The sequence below is a fragment of the Apteryx mantelli genome, chromosome 12 (genome assembly GCF_036417845.1).
Source record: "Apteryx mantelli isolate bAptMan1 chromosome 12, bAptMan1.hap1, whole genome shotgun sequence".
In the NCBI taxonomy this organism is placed as follows: domain Eukaryota; kingdom Metazoa; phylum Chordata; class Aves; order Apterygiformes; family Apterygidae; genus Apteryx; species Apteryx mantelli.
The window spans coordinates 15,082,957-15,099,778 of NC_089989.1; the positions used below are offsets into that span (position 1 = coordinate 15,082,957).

The following is a 16,822-nucleotide window of genomic DNA, read 5'->3' on the forward strand; positions in this document are numbered from 1 at the left end:
TTAGAAACAGTTATGTTTTATTTAAGTTCTCATTTTCACCCATCCCCTCCATTCCCCTGCAGAAACCAAACACAAGGTCAACCCATGTGGGCACCTGGGGAAATGTCAAGTGTCAGGCACAAAGGCCTGGAGCTGAGAGGCTGGCTGGTTCATGGAGAGTTGAAAGCAGTCTCAATTATCACCCAGCAGGCTGCACAGTCGCCAGAGATGGGAAAAGAGAATCCCTGAGGATGCTTGTAATCCAAGGGGCGTGGATAAGACAGACAAATGCTTTTCTAATGCTCCCTCTCTGCCCCTCCTGTAGATGAGCCCATAACAACTAGGGACAAGCAAACAGCAAACACGCCGTCTATGTGGCCAGCAATTTTCTCCCTGCTGGGCTCAGCTACAAGGCAAAACAGTGACTGAAGTTGCTAAACAGACTTAGCTGGGCACTTAACTACTTAACTCTGTTCTATTTACAAAGTCTTCAACAGCTCAGCACTCCCCTAATCCATAAGGCACAAAACAAGCAAGAGAGTGTGCAGCTTAGTCCCTCTGGATCACGATCTACTTTGTACCATTCCTGGGTGGATGGCAACACCGAGGTTTTATCTCATAGGAGCACGTGGCAGACTCCACTGCCAGCCTCAGAACTGCTGGACAATCAGCTTCCGCTTCACGTCCCGGCTGAACCTGTTCATCTTGAACACTTCGCTGTCGTAGAAGGCAGAGAGGTTGTGGATGTTGATCTGCCGAGCCTGGGAGGAAGAAGGGGAGAATAAAAGTTTATTGAAAAAAATAGGAACCATGTGGTTTTCCATAGCAGACACCTCACACAATTTGACAGTCAGCAATCTCTGCTCAGCAGGAACCACAACTGCAGTAGCAGAGGAGACTGTAGGTCAGGATGAAGGAGCATTGGCAGAGCTGAGCTGAGCAAAGAGAGGATGCTGGCTCAGCATCTGCCTGTTCTCAGCTTGTCCTTTTACTTCCACTAGAGCTAAAATACAACTATTATTCAAGAGCCCACAAGACCTCTCCCAGTGGGAGTCAGTTTTGCAGGAGACCTCTAACTGGGGGAGGTCGAACAGGCAAGCACGAGGCTGGTGGCTCTGGAGGGAGCAGTTACTCTGTACATTCAATGTGAGGAGCAGAAAAGTGGGAACCAGGGAAGCAAATACTGTTTCAGTACTAAGCAAGGTAAATACACTGCCTGGAATGGCAGGAAGCCAGGAATGCATCCCCAGCACAGGGATGAGAGCGCATTAGGGAGGAGAAGAGTGAGCCCCAGTATCAATTAGGAAAGTTCACACAAGCAGAGATTTTTCTGTTCATTTTTACTTTAAACACAAGTGCTGGGGAACTCATGTTCTCATTCACCTGCAAAGCAACAGTCATACTGCAGGATTTATTGCTCCAAACCCAAAGCTCTGTGGGGGCGCATGAGAACTGAGGGGGAAGAGGATGGCACTCCCTGACAAGACAAGGGCAGAGACAGACGAAGCAGTCCCGTTTCTTGGGGTTTTATTGATTAACACAAGGCTTCTCTGGTGCCATAACTCAGAAAGTGAAGTTACACATTTGAGAGCACCCCTGTGGTTGTGAGGCTGCAGACAGAGCAGGTGCCAGCCCCCAAGAAGGCTTGTTACAATAAGCCCATACCTTATCCACCAGGTCCTTTTCTGGGACTTCTATGATGTCTTGCTGGGCCCCATAGCGGTTTCTCTGGTACATCACCTGCTCTGCAACCAGCTGTTTCAGGATGAACAGCAGCAGCTCGTTGTTGTCTCGCTTGAATGAAAGGTAGCGGGAGAATGTCTGGAAGGGAGGATGAGAAGAGCCAAGAGAGTTAGGAACCGAGTGACGCACTGCAGGTCTTCCCTGCCCGACACCAACCAACACCCTCCTCCCACAAAGCACAAGGGGAACCAAATGACACCACTGTCACCTGCACTCATAACATCTCCTAAGGGACTCAGGCCTTGCCAGCCTGCCACCTGCACGTGCAGTTGCACAATAGCCCTGTAACAGCCAAGACACTTCTCCGCTGGCTGCTCTCAAATCTGCCACTGTCTGCAATCTCTGCAGGGGCCACGCAACCAGCCCTGGAGCCTCCCAGAGGCTGACCGCATACTACTGCGGAGGGGGAAGGGGGAAGGGAAGGAGCAGCTTCCCTTCACCCAGACTGCCCCGTGCTTCCCCAGCAGACGCTCACATTTGGCTGGCTCTTCAGAGTCAAAGAGAGAGGCCACGAGTCGCCCAGACTGAGGGCAGGCTCTTAGAGTGGATAAATGCCAGGCTGCAGCCAGCCAAGAGCTGTTCAGAGCCAGACCCTGCCACTCGGAGAAAAGGGCAGACTCTTGCGTACTAAACCACAGTGAGGGCCACACTGTGGTTAACTGTCCTCTGAGGAACCCTAGAGCTGCACACAGAAAAACAGTGAAGAAGCTAACTGCCTGCTTGTCTCAATAACCATTATGTGGCAGCAGCAGTAGAGGAGAGCACCTGCAGTGTTTTGGATACAGAGACTCAGGACACACTTCATGCCTCACATCTCTCAGCCTCAGCAAAGCACAGCTCCTAAGAGAGCTTACGCATCCCACCAGAGACTAACTGAGGACAGCCACGTAGCAGTGCCTTCAGACTCTCAACACTCCATTTACACAGGCTCGCCACCTTGCCCTGTAGGACATGACCATGCTGAGCCTGGGTGAGTCTCTTCGCATGGCCAGAGCGGCCAAAGAGGCTGCAGTCAAAGCCACGGGGCCTGGGGTTCAGCTACAACCCTCGACAGATGCACACCCACCTTGCGCATGCTCCGCATGACGCTAAACTTCTGAGTGTCGATGAAGCTCTCCAGCATCACCCGGATGGCCATGTTGACATCATCCTCCACCACATAATCCCGCAGGTGCATGCGGGCATGAGCCTCTGCCATCCGGATCATGGACTCGATGTGACGTACTGTGATGGGGATGCTGCCGGTCGCCTAAGGAGGGAGAGGAGGGAGTAACTCCTTACTGCAAAATAAAAGGCATGGGGCTAGAAAGGTGGCTAGTCTGGCTCAGAACCTACTTGCCACCATAGGGAGCTACTCCCGGGCCTTTAAGACCTTTCCAGGCTAAAGGAGGCTCTGCCACCTGCTGGCACATCTGCACAGAGCAGCAAAGGCTCTCCTATTCAACATTTTAATTCACCCAAGTGTGAGGGGATGCTACTCTGGGTCTCTCTTTGCCATTGTTTACTGTCTTGCCGGGTACAGCAATCCCCTGTTACCTACTGGGGAGTTTAAGGAACAATAAAAACCCAGTTTACCCAAGCTCCAAAAATTTCCCTCTGACCTTAGCAAATTCCTCTTTTTGGAATAAGAGAAGGGGGAGGATAAAATGAGTCCAAGAGATCCCACAGACAAAAGAGAAGGGCATTCCTATGCAGAACGGTTCCCTGGAGTGCACCAGGAGCATGTGGGGCTGAGCTAATACTGGTATCTCCCACAGGCCTGCCAGACTCAGCCACAATAGAGGACTTTGCGATAGCAGGCACTTGTACATGTGTCCAGTCCATGGATTATCAACAGGCAAGACTCTGCATTAGATCAAGAATCATCTGTTTAGCAGACACTCCTGGATCTGCCTCTCTCTCACAAAAAAGCGGCACAGACTCTTGTGATGTGAATAGCTAGAATGTGTCAACCTATGCTGGAGCAGTCAGTGGCTGATTTGCAGTCTGGATACGTACTTCCTCCCCCCTTTTCTCAGTATCCTCACCATAGATTCTTTCCTGAGGTCACTGTACATCCGGGCCACCTTGTCCTGGTCCATCTGGTTCAGTTTGGGATGGACCTTCTCTTTGGCATAGATGATGTATTTCCTCAGGATCTCCTGGGGAATGGGTTCAACCCCATAAGTGTTGGGAAGAATCACCTCATTGGCATCCCCATTCACTGCCTCCTTACTACCTGGATGGTGCTTGACATGGCTGCCCACAACAAATCGGGCAAGCATTTCATCCTACAAGAGAGCAGTGGAATAATAAGAACAAAAGTCACTTACTGGACAGCAAAACACAGTGGACATTTGCAGCTGAGCATCCCAACAGCATCACCATGAGCCCAGCACAAGCTCAGATTCATAGCACAGCCTGTACCTGCACAGGGTCCACTGTGTCTCTCACCACACACAGGATATCAAATCGAGAGATGATGGGCTCTGTCAGGTCTACATTCTCCGAGAAAGTCAATGATGGGTCATATCGTCCACCTGGATCAGAAAGACAAATCTCAAGGTCAAACATAGACTCCAAGGGTGAAGCATTGAAGCAAACACAGACTTCCTGCACAGGCAGCCTTTATTGCTTGTTCTCTGCTCCAGACTGCAGAAACCAAGCAGAGGCAGGGGAAGCAACACTGCAGTTCTTGTGACAACCGACTGATGGTGGAGGCCTGAGATGGTCCTGTGGTCCCCCAGCACTTACCTATGGGATTGGCAGCAGCAATTACGGTGCAACGGGCTTGCAAGGATGTGACAATGCCTGCTTTGGAAATGGAAATGCTTTGCTGTTCCATAGCTTCGTGGATGCTGGTCCTATCCTGATCATTCATCTATGAGAAAGCAAGGAGAACCTGAACTGAATCTATGTTTACACCCATTCCCCAAATGCACCAAAGGGAATTAGCTTGTGTGGGAAGCTCTGAAAAGATTGCATACTACATTATGGACTAGCAAAGGACCTAACCAAACTGCAGGAATCCCAGTTGGCTGGGGAATGGTAGCCTGAGTTACAGTGCGTCCTCACTGCAGAGGTCCACAGCTCAGCCCTCCCACAGAGACGATGAAGCTAGGACTCACCTTGTCAAATTCATCAATCAGGCAGACACCCCTGTCAGCCAGCACAAGGGCTCCTGCCTCCAAAGTCCACTCCTTGCTGACTGGGTGCCTCTGGACATAGGCTGTGAGGCCTACGGCAGAGGCACCCTGGCCAGTGGTGAAGATGGCTCTGCTAGACGCCTTCTCTATGTACTTAAGAAACTGTGATTTCGCAGTACCAGGATCGCCACACAGAAGCACGTTGATGTCGCCACGGACTTTGTGTTTGCCACCTGTAACAGAAATGGGAGAGACGCACAAGCAGCTGAGTCCTCTGCATACACCTTGACAGCAACCCTGCCCTGTAGGCCACAGAGCTGAAGGGAAGGCAAAGAGCAGGCAGGGGAAACACTCTACAGAGAAGCTGAGGGAAAAATCAGCTTTGGATGCTGTCACATTTTGTTTAAAGCACCCAGAGCATTTTGTTTAGAGCACAGTTTAGAGCACCCAGAAAGGCCAAAGTAATGAAGGACCAAAGTTAGTGGCACATGAGCATGCAGAATTCACAGCAAAACTTCTCACTTCCCACCGCAACTGCATCTTTTTAAAATGCAGGTGTGAAAAGCAGCATTTCTAACCTCGCTGAATACTTCCTTCTAAGAAATCAGGATGCCAAGAGGTCAAGTCTCTGCAGAGACATTAAACCTGACCTCCTAGAGGAGGAGAGAGAAAAATTTGCCCAGGTTTGCAGCAGGAGCCGTTTTCAGTCTTAGCATTTCAACTCCTACATCAAGTTGGTAGTGTGATAAAAACAGTCACTTCCATTGCAGATATCCCTTAGTCTGTTACCTCGTCTGTCACCAAGACATACAGACAACTCTAACCACTCTCATTCCAATAGCACAGACAACCCCATTTGCAGCAAATCCATTTGCTTTCAGCTGAGTGAAGCAGCACCATGTGACACCAAATACAAGTGACACCCACCTGGGTTTTTGGGCTCCCCACCAAATAGAGCTAAAGCCAAGCCTCTCTTGATATCTTCATGCCCATAAATAGATGGGGCAATGCTGGCAAAAATCTGAAAGGAAAACCAGAGAAGTTGTCCAAAGAATACCATTGCTCAGTCTGGGCAGAATTTGGCATGAAAAGCACTAAGGGGCAGTACCTACAGTTCCCCTTACAATACTGCTCTTTCCAAACGGTCCTTTAACCACTGAGAGGGGGATATTTCAGTTTTAACTATCCACCCAGTGTCCCCTGAAGTTGCTTCACAAAAATGGTGCTGTTGGACCATGGGAGATTCTGTAGTCTGGTGCTGGAAACTCCTGACGCTGCCTCCATGCTGCTGTTGTGCACAGAGCATACCGGAGAGGCTGTGCCTGTTATCAGGTGTTGCTAAGCTGGAGACCTTGATTCAATTCGAGACTTGCTGACTGCACATGAGAGTAGCTGGATGTGCTGTGGTGCACATGATTTGCCATCATGGTCAAGCATTCATTACTATAAACAACTGATGTACTTTCTCAAGGGTATTTTGATAATATCCTGATGCTGGAGACTACTGATTTCAAACCAGCCCTGGCTCAAATGAAGCTGCTCCACCCAGAGGGAACCTCGCAGTGAATACTGAACTGTGTGACCAAGGTAACATAATGAAGTCCCCACACTAGAGAGCCTAAACCCACTCCAAGTGAGGTTCCATGTGCACCCATAGAGGAGCTTTGTCCTTCCGAGTACTGGATTCAGGTCTTTCCAGACAGAGAGAAGCAAAGCTAAGACTTCCACAGCTTAAGCTAAAAACATCCCCTTAAAAGGATTGGAGACACATGCATCAGCCCCTCAGAACTCTTCCTCTCCATTTGCTTTCAGGACATGGAGAGAGAGAGAATAATGATCATATATACAAATAGTGTCTGAGTGTCTTTCACCCTGTTGTGATGCAGAAGACTCAGAGAAGGAAGGGGAGACACAGGGAATCTGACCCCAAAAAGTACAAGGGGAGAGTGCCTTATGCACCTCCTTCCTGTAACTCACTCTCGGCAACAGCTGTCCAAGAGCTACAGAAGACCAGATGCTTTCAGACAGGAATGGGATTTCTAAAAGTTCCTCTGACCACTGTTTCACCAGCTGATACCTTCCACCATTCTCCAATCCAACTGCCAGCAGATGGCTGGCTGTCAGCAGGAAGAGGAGGCCTGTTTGAGGCCGACTCACCTTCTCCCCAATTTGCTCGTCTTTGGACAGACCCACAATCACTTTCACGTCCTCATCAGTCAGCTCTCCGATGGCCAGCTTGTTGTCCTTCTTGGCAATGTGGTTGGCCAAGATAACAGTCGCGAACACTGGGAACCCATTGGCAGTGTTCAAGGAGCCGTCGTAGTTGTTGTGGTAGATCCCTGTTAGCTCCTTGGAACCAGGAGAGGGTATATCAGTTCCCATACAGTACAGAACAGCCCCCTCTTTCCATTTTAAGATACCAGTCTTGAAAGTAGCTGTCCAAATGTGTCTGTGGATAACCCCTCCCTACGTCTGCTCTGGATACAACTATCCAGGTCCCTTTGATGTTATTGTATTGTCAGTGAGTTTAAAAATGTTCTGTGTTCACCTTGTACATAACTTCAACAATTTACTCACAATCTCATCCCCTGGCTTGCAACTGTCAACCAGATCAGCGAGGAGAATGGCATCCTTGGAGCGGGGCAGCCTGCCGGCAGCTACCTTCCCAGGGCTCTCCTGGATTTTGATGCGCTGATAGTTCTGATAGACCGTCTGCAGCAACAAAATAAAAGTTACCCAGCAAGTCTGGCTGGTATCAGCAGTGCTGGTGCTTTTCAAAGGCATCTCACTTGAAAAGGTCCATTCGAAGATTTACTAGACCTTGGGTACTAACTAAAGGCAAGAAGGGATGGAGGTTATTAGGAGCAATTCGAGGATGTAGGGACAACCACGGGGACAGCAAAGTTCTTTGCCACATCTGGCCTCTGCATTTCAGCCTCCAAGGTCCACCCAAATCTTGGACTGGTTCCTGGAGGACACCATGCTTGTGATGGTCAGAGGTCAAAGCAAATCAGCACATTATAAAGGATAAAGTAGGCACCGCCTGTAAAGCTGGCCTGCAGGGACTGACCAGCTGCGTTAATGTGCAGAGGTCAAAGCAAATCAGAGGTCGGAGCAAAGAATGAAAGCCAGAATCTCCACATCAATGATTTTGCTACTGTCATCTAGTTACCTTAACCAGCAGACCAGGAAATACTGACCTAACTTAGGAAGGAGGAGAGCTGGATGCTTTGTTTCTGCATTTGTACAATACCGATAGGTCACTATGTACCACAGAGATGAATGTGTCAAAAGATTCAGCCCAAACACTTACGAAGAGACAGTAAAGGACTTTTGGGTGCCAAATCAGGCAGATTCAGGTCATTAACTCAAACAGACAAGACCTATGCTCTGCATATAGCACTACTGCCCTCTCACAGCACCAAGCTTGTTCAAAGGGAGGGAGCCAAGGCCAGGTGGGAAGAACAGGCAACGCAGCAGCCTGGGCAGGACAAGCAGATAACCCTGTCCAGACAAGAGGCTCCCAGGTGCCCACATGTCTTACCTCTTCCATGTTGATTTCAAAGGGACCAAGAGACTGACACTCTGGACAGGAACCAGGTTTCACCTCCTGGTTCTGGGATTGGAAGAAGGGTCCCAGAATAAAGCTGCACTTGCTGCAGTTGTATTTGACCATGCTGAGCTGAGGCAGGACCCCTGTGCAACTCGTCACCACCCCACTGGTCCGGATCAACTGGTTCAAGTGCAGTTGCCTAAGGAAAGAGAGAGATGCTGGATGCTTGCAGGGCGTACAGAAGACAGAAGACCCAGAAGGCATTCTTGTTACAAGGCACAACTGGTAAAGGCTTAATAGGAAACAGTTATCAGTAAGAGTTTTCTCCTGAGGTTTGTGTTTTACCTTTGGGGACACTGGAAGTTAATCCTTAAACTGAATTTTTTCCTGTATTGGGCTCAGTCATCCTGTTGGACCTATTCAGAGCTTTAGCCAGCAGTCTAGCTCTCCTGAGCTGGTAATTCTGCTGCTTACCTGAGTGACCGCAGCTCTTCCACCAAAGGGAGGTGGGAGATACGAACATGGATCTCCTGAGCAATACGATCATACTTGGGGTACATGGCCAACACCACTTCCTTGGCTGCTTCGTCAAAGATCTTCAGCATTTCTGCTGGGGCCTCAGGCAGAAAGTAGGCAAGGACATGTTCCTGGGCAGCCAGATCTTCGTAGTTCACCACCAAGCTCTCTCTGTTTTCTGGAGAAAAAGAGGGGGCGAATTTTATTTGCAACCTGCTCACCCATTGATGAGTCTGCAAAAGACCAGAACAGACAAACCTGTTTTCTGCAGGTTTTGCTGATGTTTACACCTCCCATGAAAAAATATTCAGAGGTCAAGAAGCTGAAATGGTTGGAAAACTTTTGTTTTACAATCATTTTTCTGCTAAATTCTTTACCAGTACCAAACTTTTGATTGTTCCTCACCAGTTCTGCACAGATATTTCCCAGGTTCAGCGTTCCTGAGACTCAGAAGCCTCACTCCAACACATAACTCCACTACAGACCTCCAGGAAATAGAAATTAACAGGAGAAACAACTGTGCTGAATGGCTGGCAAAAACCTTCTGTCTCTTATGTTCCTGGGAAGGAACAAGACAAATGGCTTTTATTTTCTTGCTGTACAACACTGATCCTGATCCAGTACTCAGGCTTCTGGAGCTTCTGCCTCAATATAAAGAAGAAATACAAGAAACTACACTTACTTGAGCTGTTCTTAGATGTGACAATTTTTGTTTTTAAAATTTATCAATGACAGCCTTAAAGATTGCTGCTTCTGTCAGTTCCTAGTCAGAATACATGGCTGCAACACTGACATCGTTTTCAAAGTCACAAGGTCTATTTATGTCCCTTCACTGGATAATCCAGTTTCCAGTGTGCAAAAGTAACTGGCACAGACAGCAAGTAATTGTTGTCTCTTTGAGACTGTGAGCTTGCAGACCACTGTCTGCTGCCCCACATATTTTTTTGCCAGCATTTCTATGGTATGAATATTAATGAGTAGCAGATGCCAAGGGCCTTCTTATTAGTAAGCCAGAATCAAAGAAGATAGTACAGATGCTTCCATTATTCATTTATCTCCATCAGCATCAGAGTTCTTTAAAGTGCTGACTCAAGGTCTGGGACAAACAGGACAGGCAGAGAAAATCCACTTATGGACTGGTTCACTGGAAAGTATTGCAACCCATGTAATGAGGAGAGAGCCTGTAATCACCAAGCCCTACCTTTGCACATGTCACTGATCCTCTCCTTGAAAACATTGTGTCCATGGTCATCCACATGGGTCTTCAGGAAGTTCTTGAAACGGTGGTAGATCTCAAGTCGGGGAGCTGCCATGGAAACCCACTCCCTCACCGAGTGCCCCTTCATGTCTTCCAGATTCTCAATGCTCTCAATCATATCTTCATCCTCCTCTTCCATGCCATCGGCAGCCCGTTCCGCCAGCCGCCTCTTCCGTGAAGGGCGGTCTTCGTCTTCATCGTCGCTATCTGAGGGTGGGGAGGAGAAGCTGGTCAGAGTTGGGATTCCCATTCCCACTCCTTGGACTAGTCATGGTTGAATTGCACAGGCTTTGGAAGCAAAGAGGTAGGTCAAAGCCTGGGATACAAACAGGAGGCCATCCTAGGCTCAGCCACACTCAGGCTCAATTCTAGCCTGACTCCTACATCTTTCACAATGTAGCTACAGACCTTATTGGGCAGAAATAAGAGTATTCTTATTCAACAGCACCCACACATGATCATTAATATGCTGAAGGAGGAAGGCCTGGACTTCCAAGTGCAATAAAGGCCCTCCTAGCCAGCCCACAAAAGTCTGTGTAGGAACACCAACCCCAGCACACTCCCCAGCATGGGCTAGGTACAATCCCAAATGCTTGATACAGGCCTGGGACCCTGACTTTATTTCAGCAGCAACCAAAAGCCCAAAACAAAGGGATCATGTCCTGGGGAGTCCAACCAAGCCCACTGCCAGACATTTCTCTATGAACCCAAATGTACGCTGAGCCACTGGAGCTCCAGAGACCTCCTTGCCTTTCTGATGGTGAGAGAGACTAGCTCCTGCACAAGGGCCAGGTTACAGTCAACCACACAGGATCAGCCTACCTGTAAAAGCTCACGTACACCTACCGTAAAGCAACCCCCTCCTCATGCGGCCCATGCCCCGCTCCAGCTCGCGGTCTCGCTGCCTCATTGCTCGCTCTGCGGCTTCCCGCTGGCTGGCGGTCAGCTCCTCCACATCCTCATCGTCCAAGGCCAGGCCCTCTGCTTCATAGACGTCCAGCTCTGGGATGGGGCGGTAGTCCCTAGCACGCACAGATAGCACTGAATCAGGCCAGGCTCCAGGTCTCCAGCCCATCTCTGGCTGCTGCTGGATGGGTGTCAGCACAGTTATTTTGCAGCAAGACTGAACATGTTCAGCAGGAAGGCATTTTACAAAGAAAGATGCCTGGCAGCTCAAAGGGCTCCAGCACCATGGTCATGAATGCCAGCATTCAGGCCTTTGCACTGTAAAGTTCACCACCTTGCCAGCAGATCTGGCTAAGTAACAAAACAGCAACGTTTATGGCTGCAAGAGTAAGGAGCTGGGCTGGATGTGCATCACACTGGCTGTATCCAGGTTCCCTTTAGCAAACCCCTGTCCCCAGACACGACCCCCAGGGAGCCAGCTCCGGATTTCCTTACCTTTCCATCCCTTCCCCGATGAGCTCTTCCCCTTCTTCCTCCTCTTCGGGGAGCCCCTCGGTCCCCAGGAGCCCTTCGGACTCATCCTCGAAGGGGGGCAGGTCCCGCCCGGGGCTGGACGTGAAGGCATCGCCCCGGCGCGAGCTTCGCACGGGGCTGGTGGCCGCGGCCTGCGACTCGGAAGAGTCCTGCAAGGAGGGAGAGGGTGAGGGCGGCGGCGCCCGGGGCACCCTCCTCCCCGGCACCGGGCGGGGGGAAAGGGGTTCCGTGCTTCCAGGTTTGCCCTCCTTGCAAATGGCAACGGAGACGCAGGGCGGAGGGATTAATCCTCAGAGCCTAAACCAGCCAGGGGGAAGGGAAAGGCTTCGGTCTCCCCCACCGGCGGCTCCCTTCTCCGGTGCAGGGCACCGGGGAGACTTCCCACGGCATTTAGGCTGTCCCCGGTAGGAGCCTGCAAGCCCCCCCCCCCCCCGAACCCCGCGCGACGGTGATCGGGGCCGCAGTGCAAAGATGCCCGCGGCGAGGAAAAAGCGGGATCTGCACCCCGCGGGGATCGCGCCCAGCGCCGCGCAGCTCCGCTGCCCCCGCCCGTCCCGTCCCGGCGCGGCCGCTCACCGCCATCGCCGCCGCTTCTTCCTGCCGCAGCCGGATTCCGCGCGAAAGGGCCCCACGTGGTCGGCAAAAGCGCGCGAAACCTCATGAATAATGGGTAGGCCGCGGGCAGGCCACGCCCCCCTCGTGAATATGCATGACGCGCCGTGGCGGGAGCGCGGAGCTGGCCTGAGGCGGGGTGGGGCGTGGGGGCAGGAGCGGGTGGCGGGGCGGGGAGGGGTGCGGGGGGGGGGACACCCCATCCCTAGGGACACCCAGCCAAGGGGGCCGTGCCCGCCTCAGGTGCCCGACAGGGAGCCAGTGACTCGGGAGGTTGGGGCCTCCGCGCCCCGAGGGGTAGCGCTGAGCCCCACTCCGCTACGGCCTGGCCTCCCCACGGCAGCCGTGGCGGGATGTCACATCCCAGTGGATGCTGGCACGCTCCCCGCTTCCCCCGTCACATCCACAGCCTCTGGGGACGAGGGGCCTGGCGGCCCGCCAGCATTCCCACGTTGTGCACGCTGTCAGATCTAGCATAATGCCGTCTGGCTGCTCCTGCCAGGCTGTCATGCTGGACTTCCTCGTGCCAGGAATTTGAGTCACGGGAGAGATCCCGATGTGAATTCACATGTAGATATTCTAACATCTGCTCCTTTTATTTCAAAATCAATCTGGCTTGACCAGGTTTGCACTGGCTCCTGTGAAATCCGCTTGAATCCTCTTTATTCCATACAGGTTCACACTGAATGAAATTACAGGAGGTGGGAATATGGTTCTGGTGTTATTTTTCTGATGTGAGTCCATATGTAATAATAATAATGTGGAGCTAATCAGGGCAGTTCTGAAAGACAGCCACATCCGTCTCCACAGTTGTTCAGCACCTGCACAGTGAGTGATGCCATTCAGGACAGGAAGTGAAGAAGACCACCTGTCCCATAGAAACTGGAAGAGCAACGTTGAGACACAGAACATGCTAATGGGCTGCTGCTTGTCAAGGCCACGAGCTGGAAAACTCTTGCATTCCAGCCACAGGCTCTTTCATAACTGCAGATGGTTTGGATTTTGGAGATCTGTCTTCTCTGAAAGGTATCTGACAACCTTTTAATATCAGGGTGTCTCTGCACTTGGCAGCACTCAAATGTGGGACAGTAACACTGAAACAGGAGGCACAAGAAGCAAAAGTGACTAAGGAGGCAGCTGACAATCGTAGATCTGAAATGCCTCTTCCAGGAGCCCAGTTGGATGATTCAGCCTGGTACTAATATAGCAAAGCAGAAGCATCACGATAAAAATAGGAGAGCAGCTCAGCCTCATCTCTGTGACACATAACGCTGTGTGCTGGCTGGCGCTGAGGGTGTACCAGAGGCCCCTGGTCCCCCAGAAATGCCCCCACCTGTAGGCTCTTAGACATCACCATGGCTTATAAGAAGGTAGCACCGGACCTGTGGTAAGGTGGGTGCTGTCTGACAAGGCCCAGGTGACACAGTGCGATGAACTGGTCTCACCACGGGGTGCCACTGTCTCTCTAGGCACAGGTTGGCTGGATGGACAGGTCTTCTGTCCCATCTCCTTTCCAGTCTCCTTTCTGGAGGACCCTGTGTCCCTCTTTTCCCTGCTCTCTCTGGGTGCTGGCTTTGAGCTGTCTTGTGCTTGAGGTGGGATGCTCAGCCTCTTTGAGAAGAGCTGATTTTGGGCAGCTAAAACCATCACTAAAGCCAGGCAGTTGTCATGAGTGGGGCAGGGCTCCTTCCCCTGTGTTAGAGACCATGCACCAGGTCATGTGAAGGCTGAGGTATGGAGAAGGCTTGTTCGCACTGAGGCTGTTGGTCAGGACATGGATAAGCTCTGCTGTTACTCCCAGGTAGCTGCCCAGTGTCCTGTGTGAGCTTGTTGGGGTGAACTCAGTTGAATATCAAACTCCTGACTGTACCAAAACACACCACTAGGATTTTGCAAACCAGCAGCCTACTGCTGCAAGTCCCAACAGCAAGAGAGGACAGGAGGAGCACTGGGGACTGAATTCCTGGTGCACAGAAGAGCAGAGACACTTGAATACAGCCCATGTTGTATCCTGTGGAACAAATTTATGCCTAATAATAGAAACCAGTAGCTGTAGAGACAACACAACCACATCTGTCTCTCCAGTTGCTCAGCACCTGCACAGCAAAGCAGTTTAGGCCAGGAAATAATATCCTGTCCAGTAGCCTGGTCCAACACAAACAGGAAGAGTATTTTAGAGAGATAAGATATCCTAGAAGAGTGGAATTTGGTGAAGATATGAAAGCATAATACTGTCTTAGAAACCATGATTGCACCTTCTGCCTCTGACAAGTGCAAGTCAGGTGAGATTGCCAAGGGACAGCAGACTGGAGCAGGTAAAGCATCAACTGCCAGCTTTTTTTGAAGTCCTCAAGGTTATACTATCGCTGCTAAATATCACCTTTTGTCTTGCTTCAGACTAGCAACACTGTGAGTGACACAGCAAGGACAAACTGAGTGAGCCTTGCCACCACTGAGCACTGGGTGGGGGAGAGGGTACGGAGCACAGTGGTTCTCAGCTGAAGTTGGAGGATGCATGCAGTCAAGGAGATGGGGCAGTGTCTTGAGCTGGGAAGAGCAGAGCCATGTTTGCACACGCCATGTTTGTGCTGAGAGGCAGAGTTTGTTATTACAGGCGAAATGTGTGGATTCCCCATCATCTCTGTATTTGAAAGGACCAATGAGGAAGGCAGGATCAAGGGTTCAAGGTCCTTGTGGTGGCATTCAACAGTCTTCTGTTTGAGAGACACAGTTTTCAGTCCTGGTGTCCTGTGCACTGGGCTCCAGCCTCAGAGTGAATCAGATGGAAAGCACAGGTGGATTGGAAGGCAAGATCTTTCCTTCTGACACAGTTATGTGGGAGGTAACACATTCAATTAGTTTGAGCCTGAGGCTAGAAGTGAGAAGACATGGATTTTACTCCTGGCTCTGCTACTGAGGTACCTTATGCTTTTAGGCAGAAGCTCCACCTCTCTTTAAACAGAAGTGTCCCTTCTGTAACTCAGAGATGTTGACACCTGCCTGGCCTTTGAGCTCGGATCCATAAATAGAACCTGCCAAAATCATGCAACATATGATTAACCAGAATGATGATGAGAGAAGAGATGAGCTAAGGACCGGATTCTCCAGATGTCATTCCAATGGCATGACACCAGCATAAAAACCTGCTTCAACTCAGCAGAAAATGCGACGGAAGGGGGCTGAGGCCAGCAGCGCAGTCTAAGTGTACCTCCTCTCCGTGGGGCTTACTGAAGTGAAGCTGGAAAGCTGAACCTGAGAAGAGGATCGTGCAGACTTAAGTTGGGAATGACATCTGTTGGGGGGGGATCCCAAAATACATCGTGCTGACTGTATCTTACAGCAGGGCATGCAAACTTGTTCAATATGGGGATCTTCTAAGAAGGTGTGGAGCTTGTATAGCAAATTTCAGCTTAGCAAAAGCCTTGCTTTTTTGTAGAAGCAATCCCTAGAGCCTCAGGTGAACTACAGGTAGAAAACCACACCGGAAGTTATCCTCCAGCCTTTGAAATGACTCAGACACCTAGCATCCCCCTTGAAACTGTGTTCACAGTCAAATAGCTCTTACTGCCAAGAGTGACCTGATGATATTTAGCCAGCTATTTCCTTTATTTCCTTTCTTAATCTTGCCTCATTTGTCCCAATTATACCCCTGTTTACCATCCTAAACATCTCTTCTCTCTGCCTGGTATTTGTGCCTCCAAATCCTCCTAATTAGGTGCCACATTTTCCTTTGGCTGCTGTTTGTCCAGGCTGTGCCGAGTTAGTTCTGTCAGCATTAAACTTTCCTTAAAAGTCAAGCTCTCCGGCTCGTTAATCATTCTCCCCTGCAGTGAGCTGATTGCAGGATCCAGGCCGTGGAAGACAATTATTAACCCCCCACCTCGTAATAAGTAATTCCTCCACTGGAGCAGCCTAAAATCTCTATTTTCTTGGCTGTGGAAACATGCGTTGATACAGATGCCTGGATCACGTATGCACCTGCTGTTGTCTCTGCGTCCCTCTGGAACTGGTACAGTCGCATGGGCTCACCTGGGAGCTATATAGCTAAGGTTATAAAGCAGAGCCTACATGTTAGAGGCGAATATAACCATTAACGGCCTGCAGCAAGGCCAAGACGGCGGCGGGCCGAGGTCAGCCCTGACGCCTCGGGTGGAGGCCAGGTCTACCCCGGGGCAGTGCCCCCCCCCCCCCCCCAAGCGGGGAGAACCCGGGGTAGACCTGGCCTCCGGGAAGCCCGAGATCAGCCTCCTTTACTGGTGGTGTGTGAGGATATTTTCTTCCTCGTACCCATTTTAAAGCAGGGGAAGGCCGACCCTGAGCCCCCCGGCACTAATCGCGGAGTCGCGCAGTTATGGCTACATGTAACACGAAGGCGGCGGAGGCCGCCTTCTGCTCGGGCCTCTCTGCTCCCCGTCCCACAATGGGACGCGCGGGGACAGGGCACCTTTAAAACCCGACAGGCCTGCCTCGCAAGTCCCGCCTCCTGCCCCTTCCCATTGGCCGATGCGGCTGTTTCTTTTGGCTTCTTTGACAGACCCTCTCTCCAGGGACGCCTTTGATTGGCCGAAGCGACACCCCTCTCGGGGACTCTTTCTC

At 50.8% G+C, this 16,822-nt stretch overlaps 1 protein-coding gene across 1 annotated transcript; it reads right to left on the reverse strand.

Moving 5' to 3' along the window:
- Positions 1–12,238, reverse strand: MCM2 (minichromosome maintenance complex component 2). Its single transcript, XM_067303313.1, has 16 exons — positions 12,191–12,238; positions 11,576–11,763; positions 11,021–11,196; positions 10,118–10,381; positions 8,875–9,094; positions 8,392–8,599; positions 7,425–7,559; positions 7,005–7,196; positions 5,775–5,868; positions 4,830–5,080; positions 4,456–4,582; positions 4,129–4,241; positions 3,750–3,992; positions 2,789–2,971; positions 1,645–1,800; positions 1–740 (listed from the first exon to the last, which is right to left on the reverse strand). The coding sequence occupies exons 1-16, from the start codon at positions 12,194–12,196 to the stop codon at positions 630–632; spliced, it is 2,667 nt and encodes an 888-aa protein (XP_067159414.1). The 5' UTR covers positions 12,197–12,238; the 3' UTR covers positions 1–629.
- Positions 12,239–16,822: the final 4,584 nt, after the last annotated feature.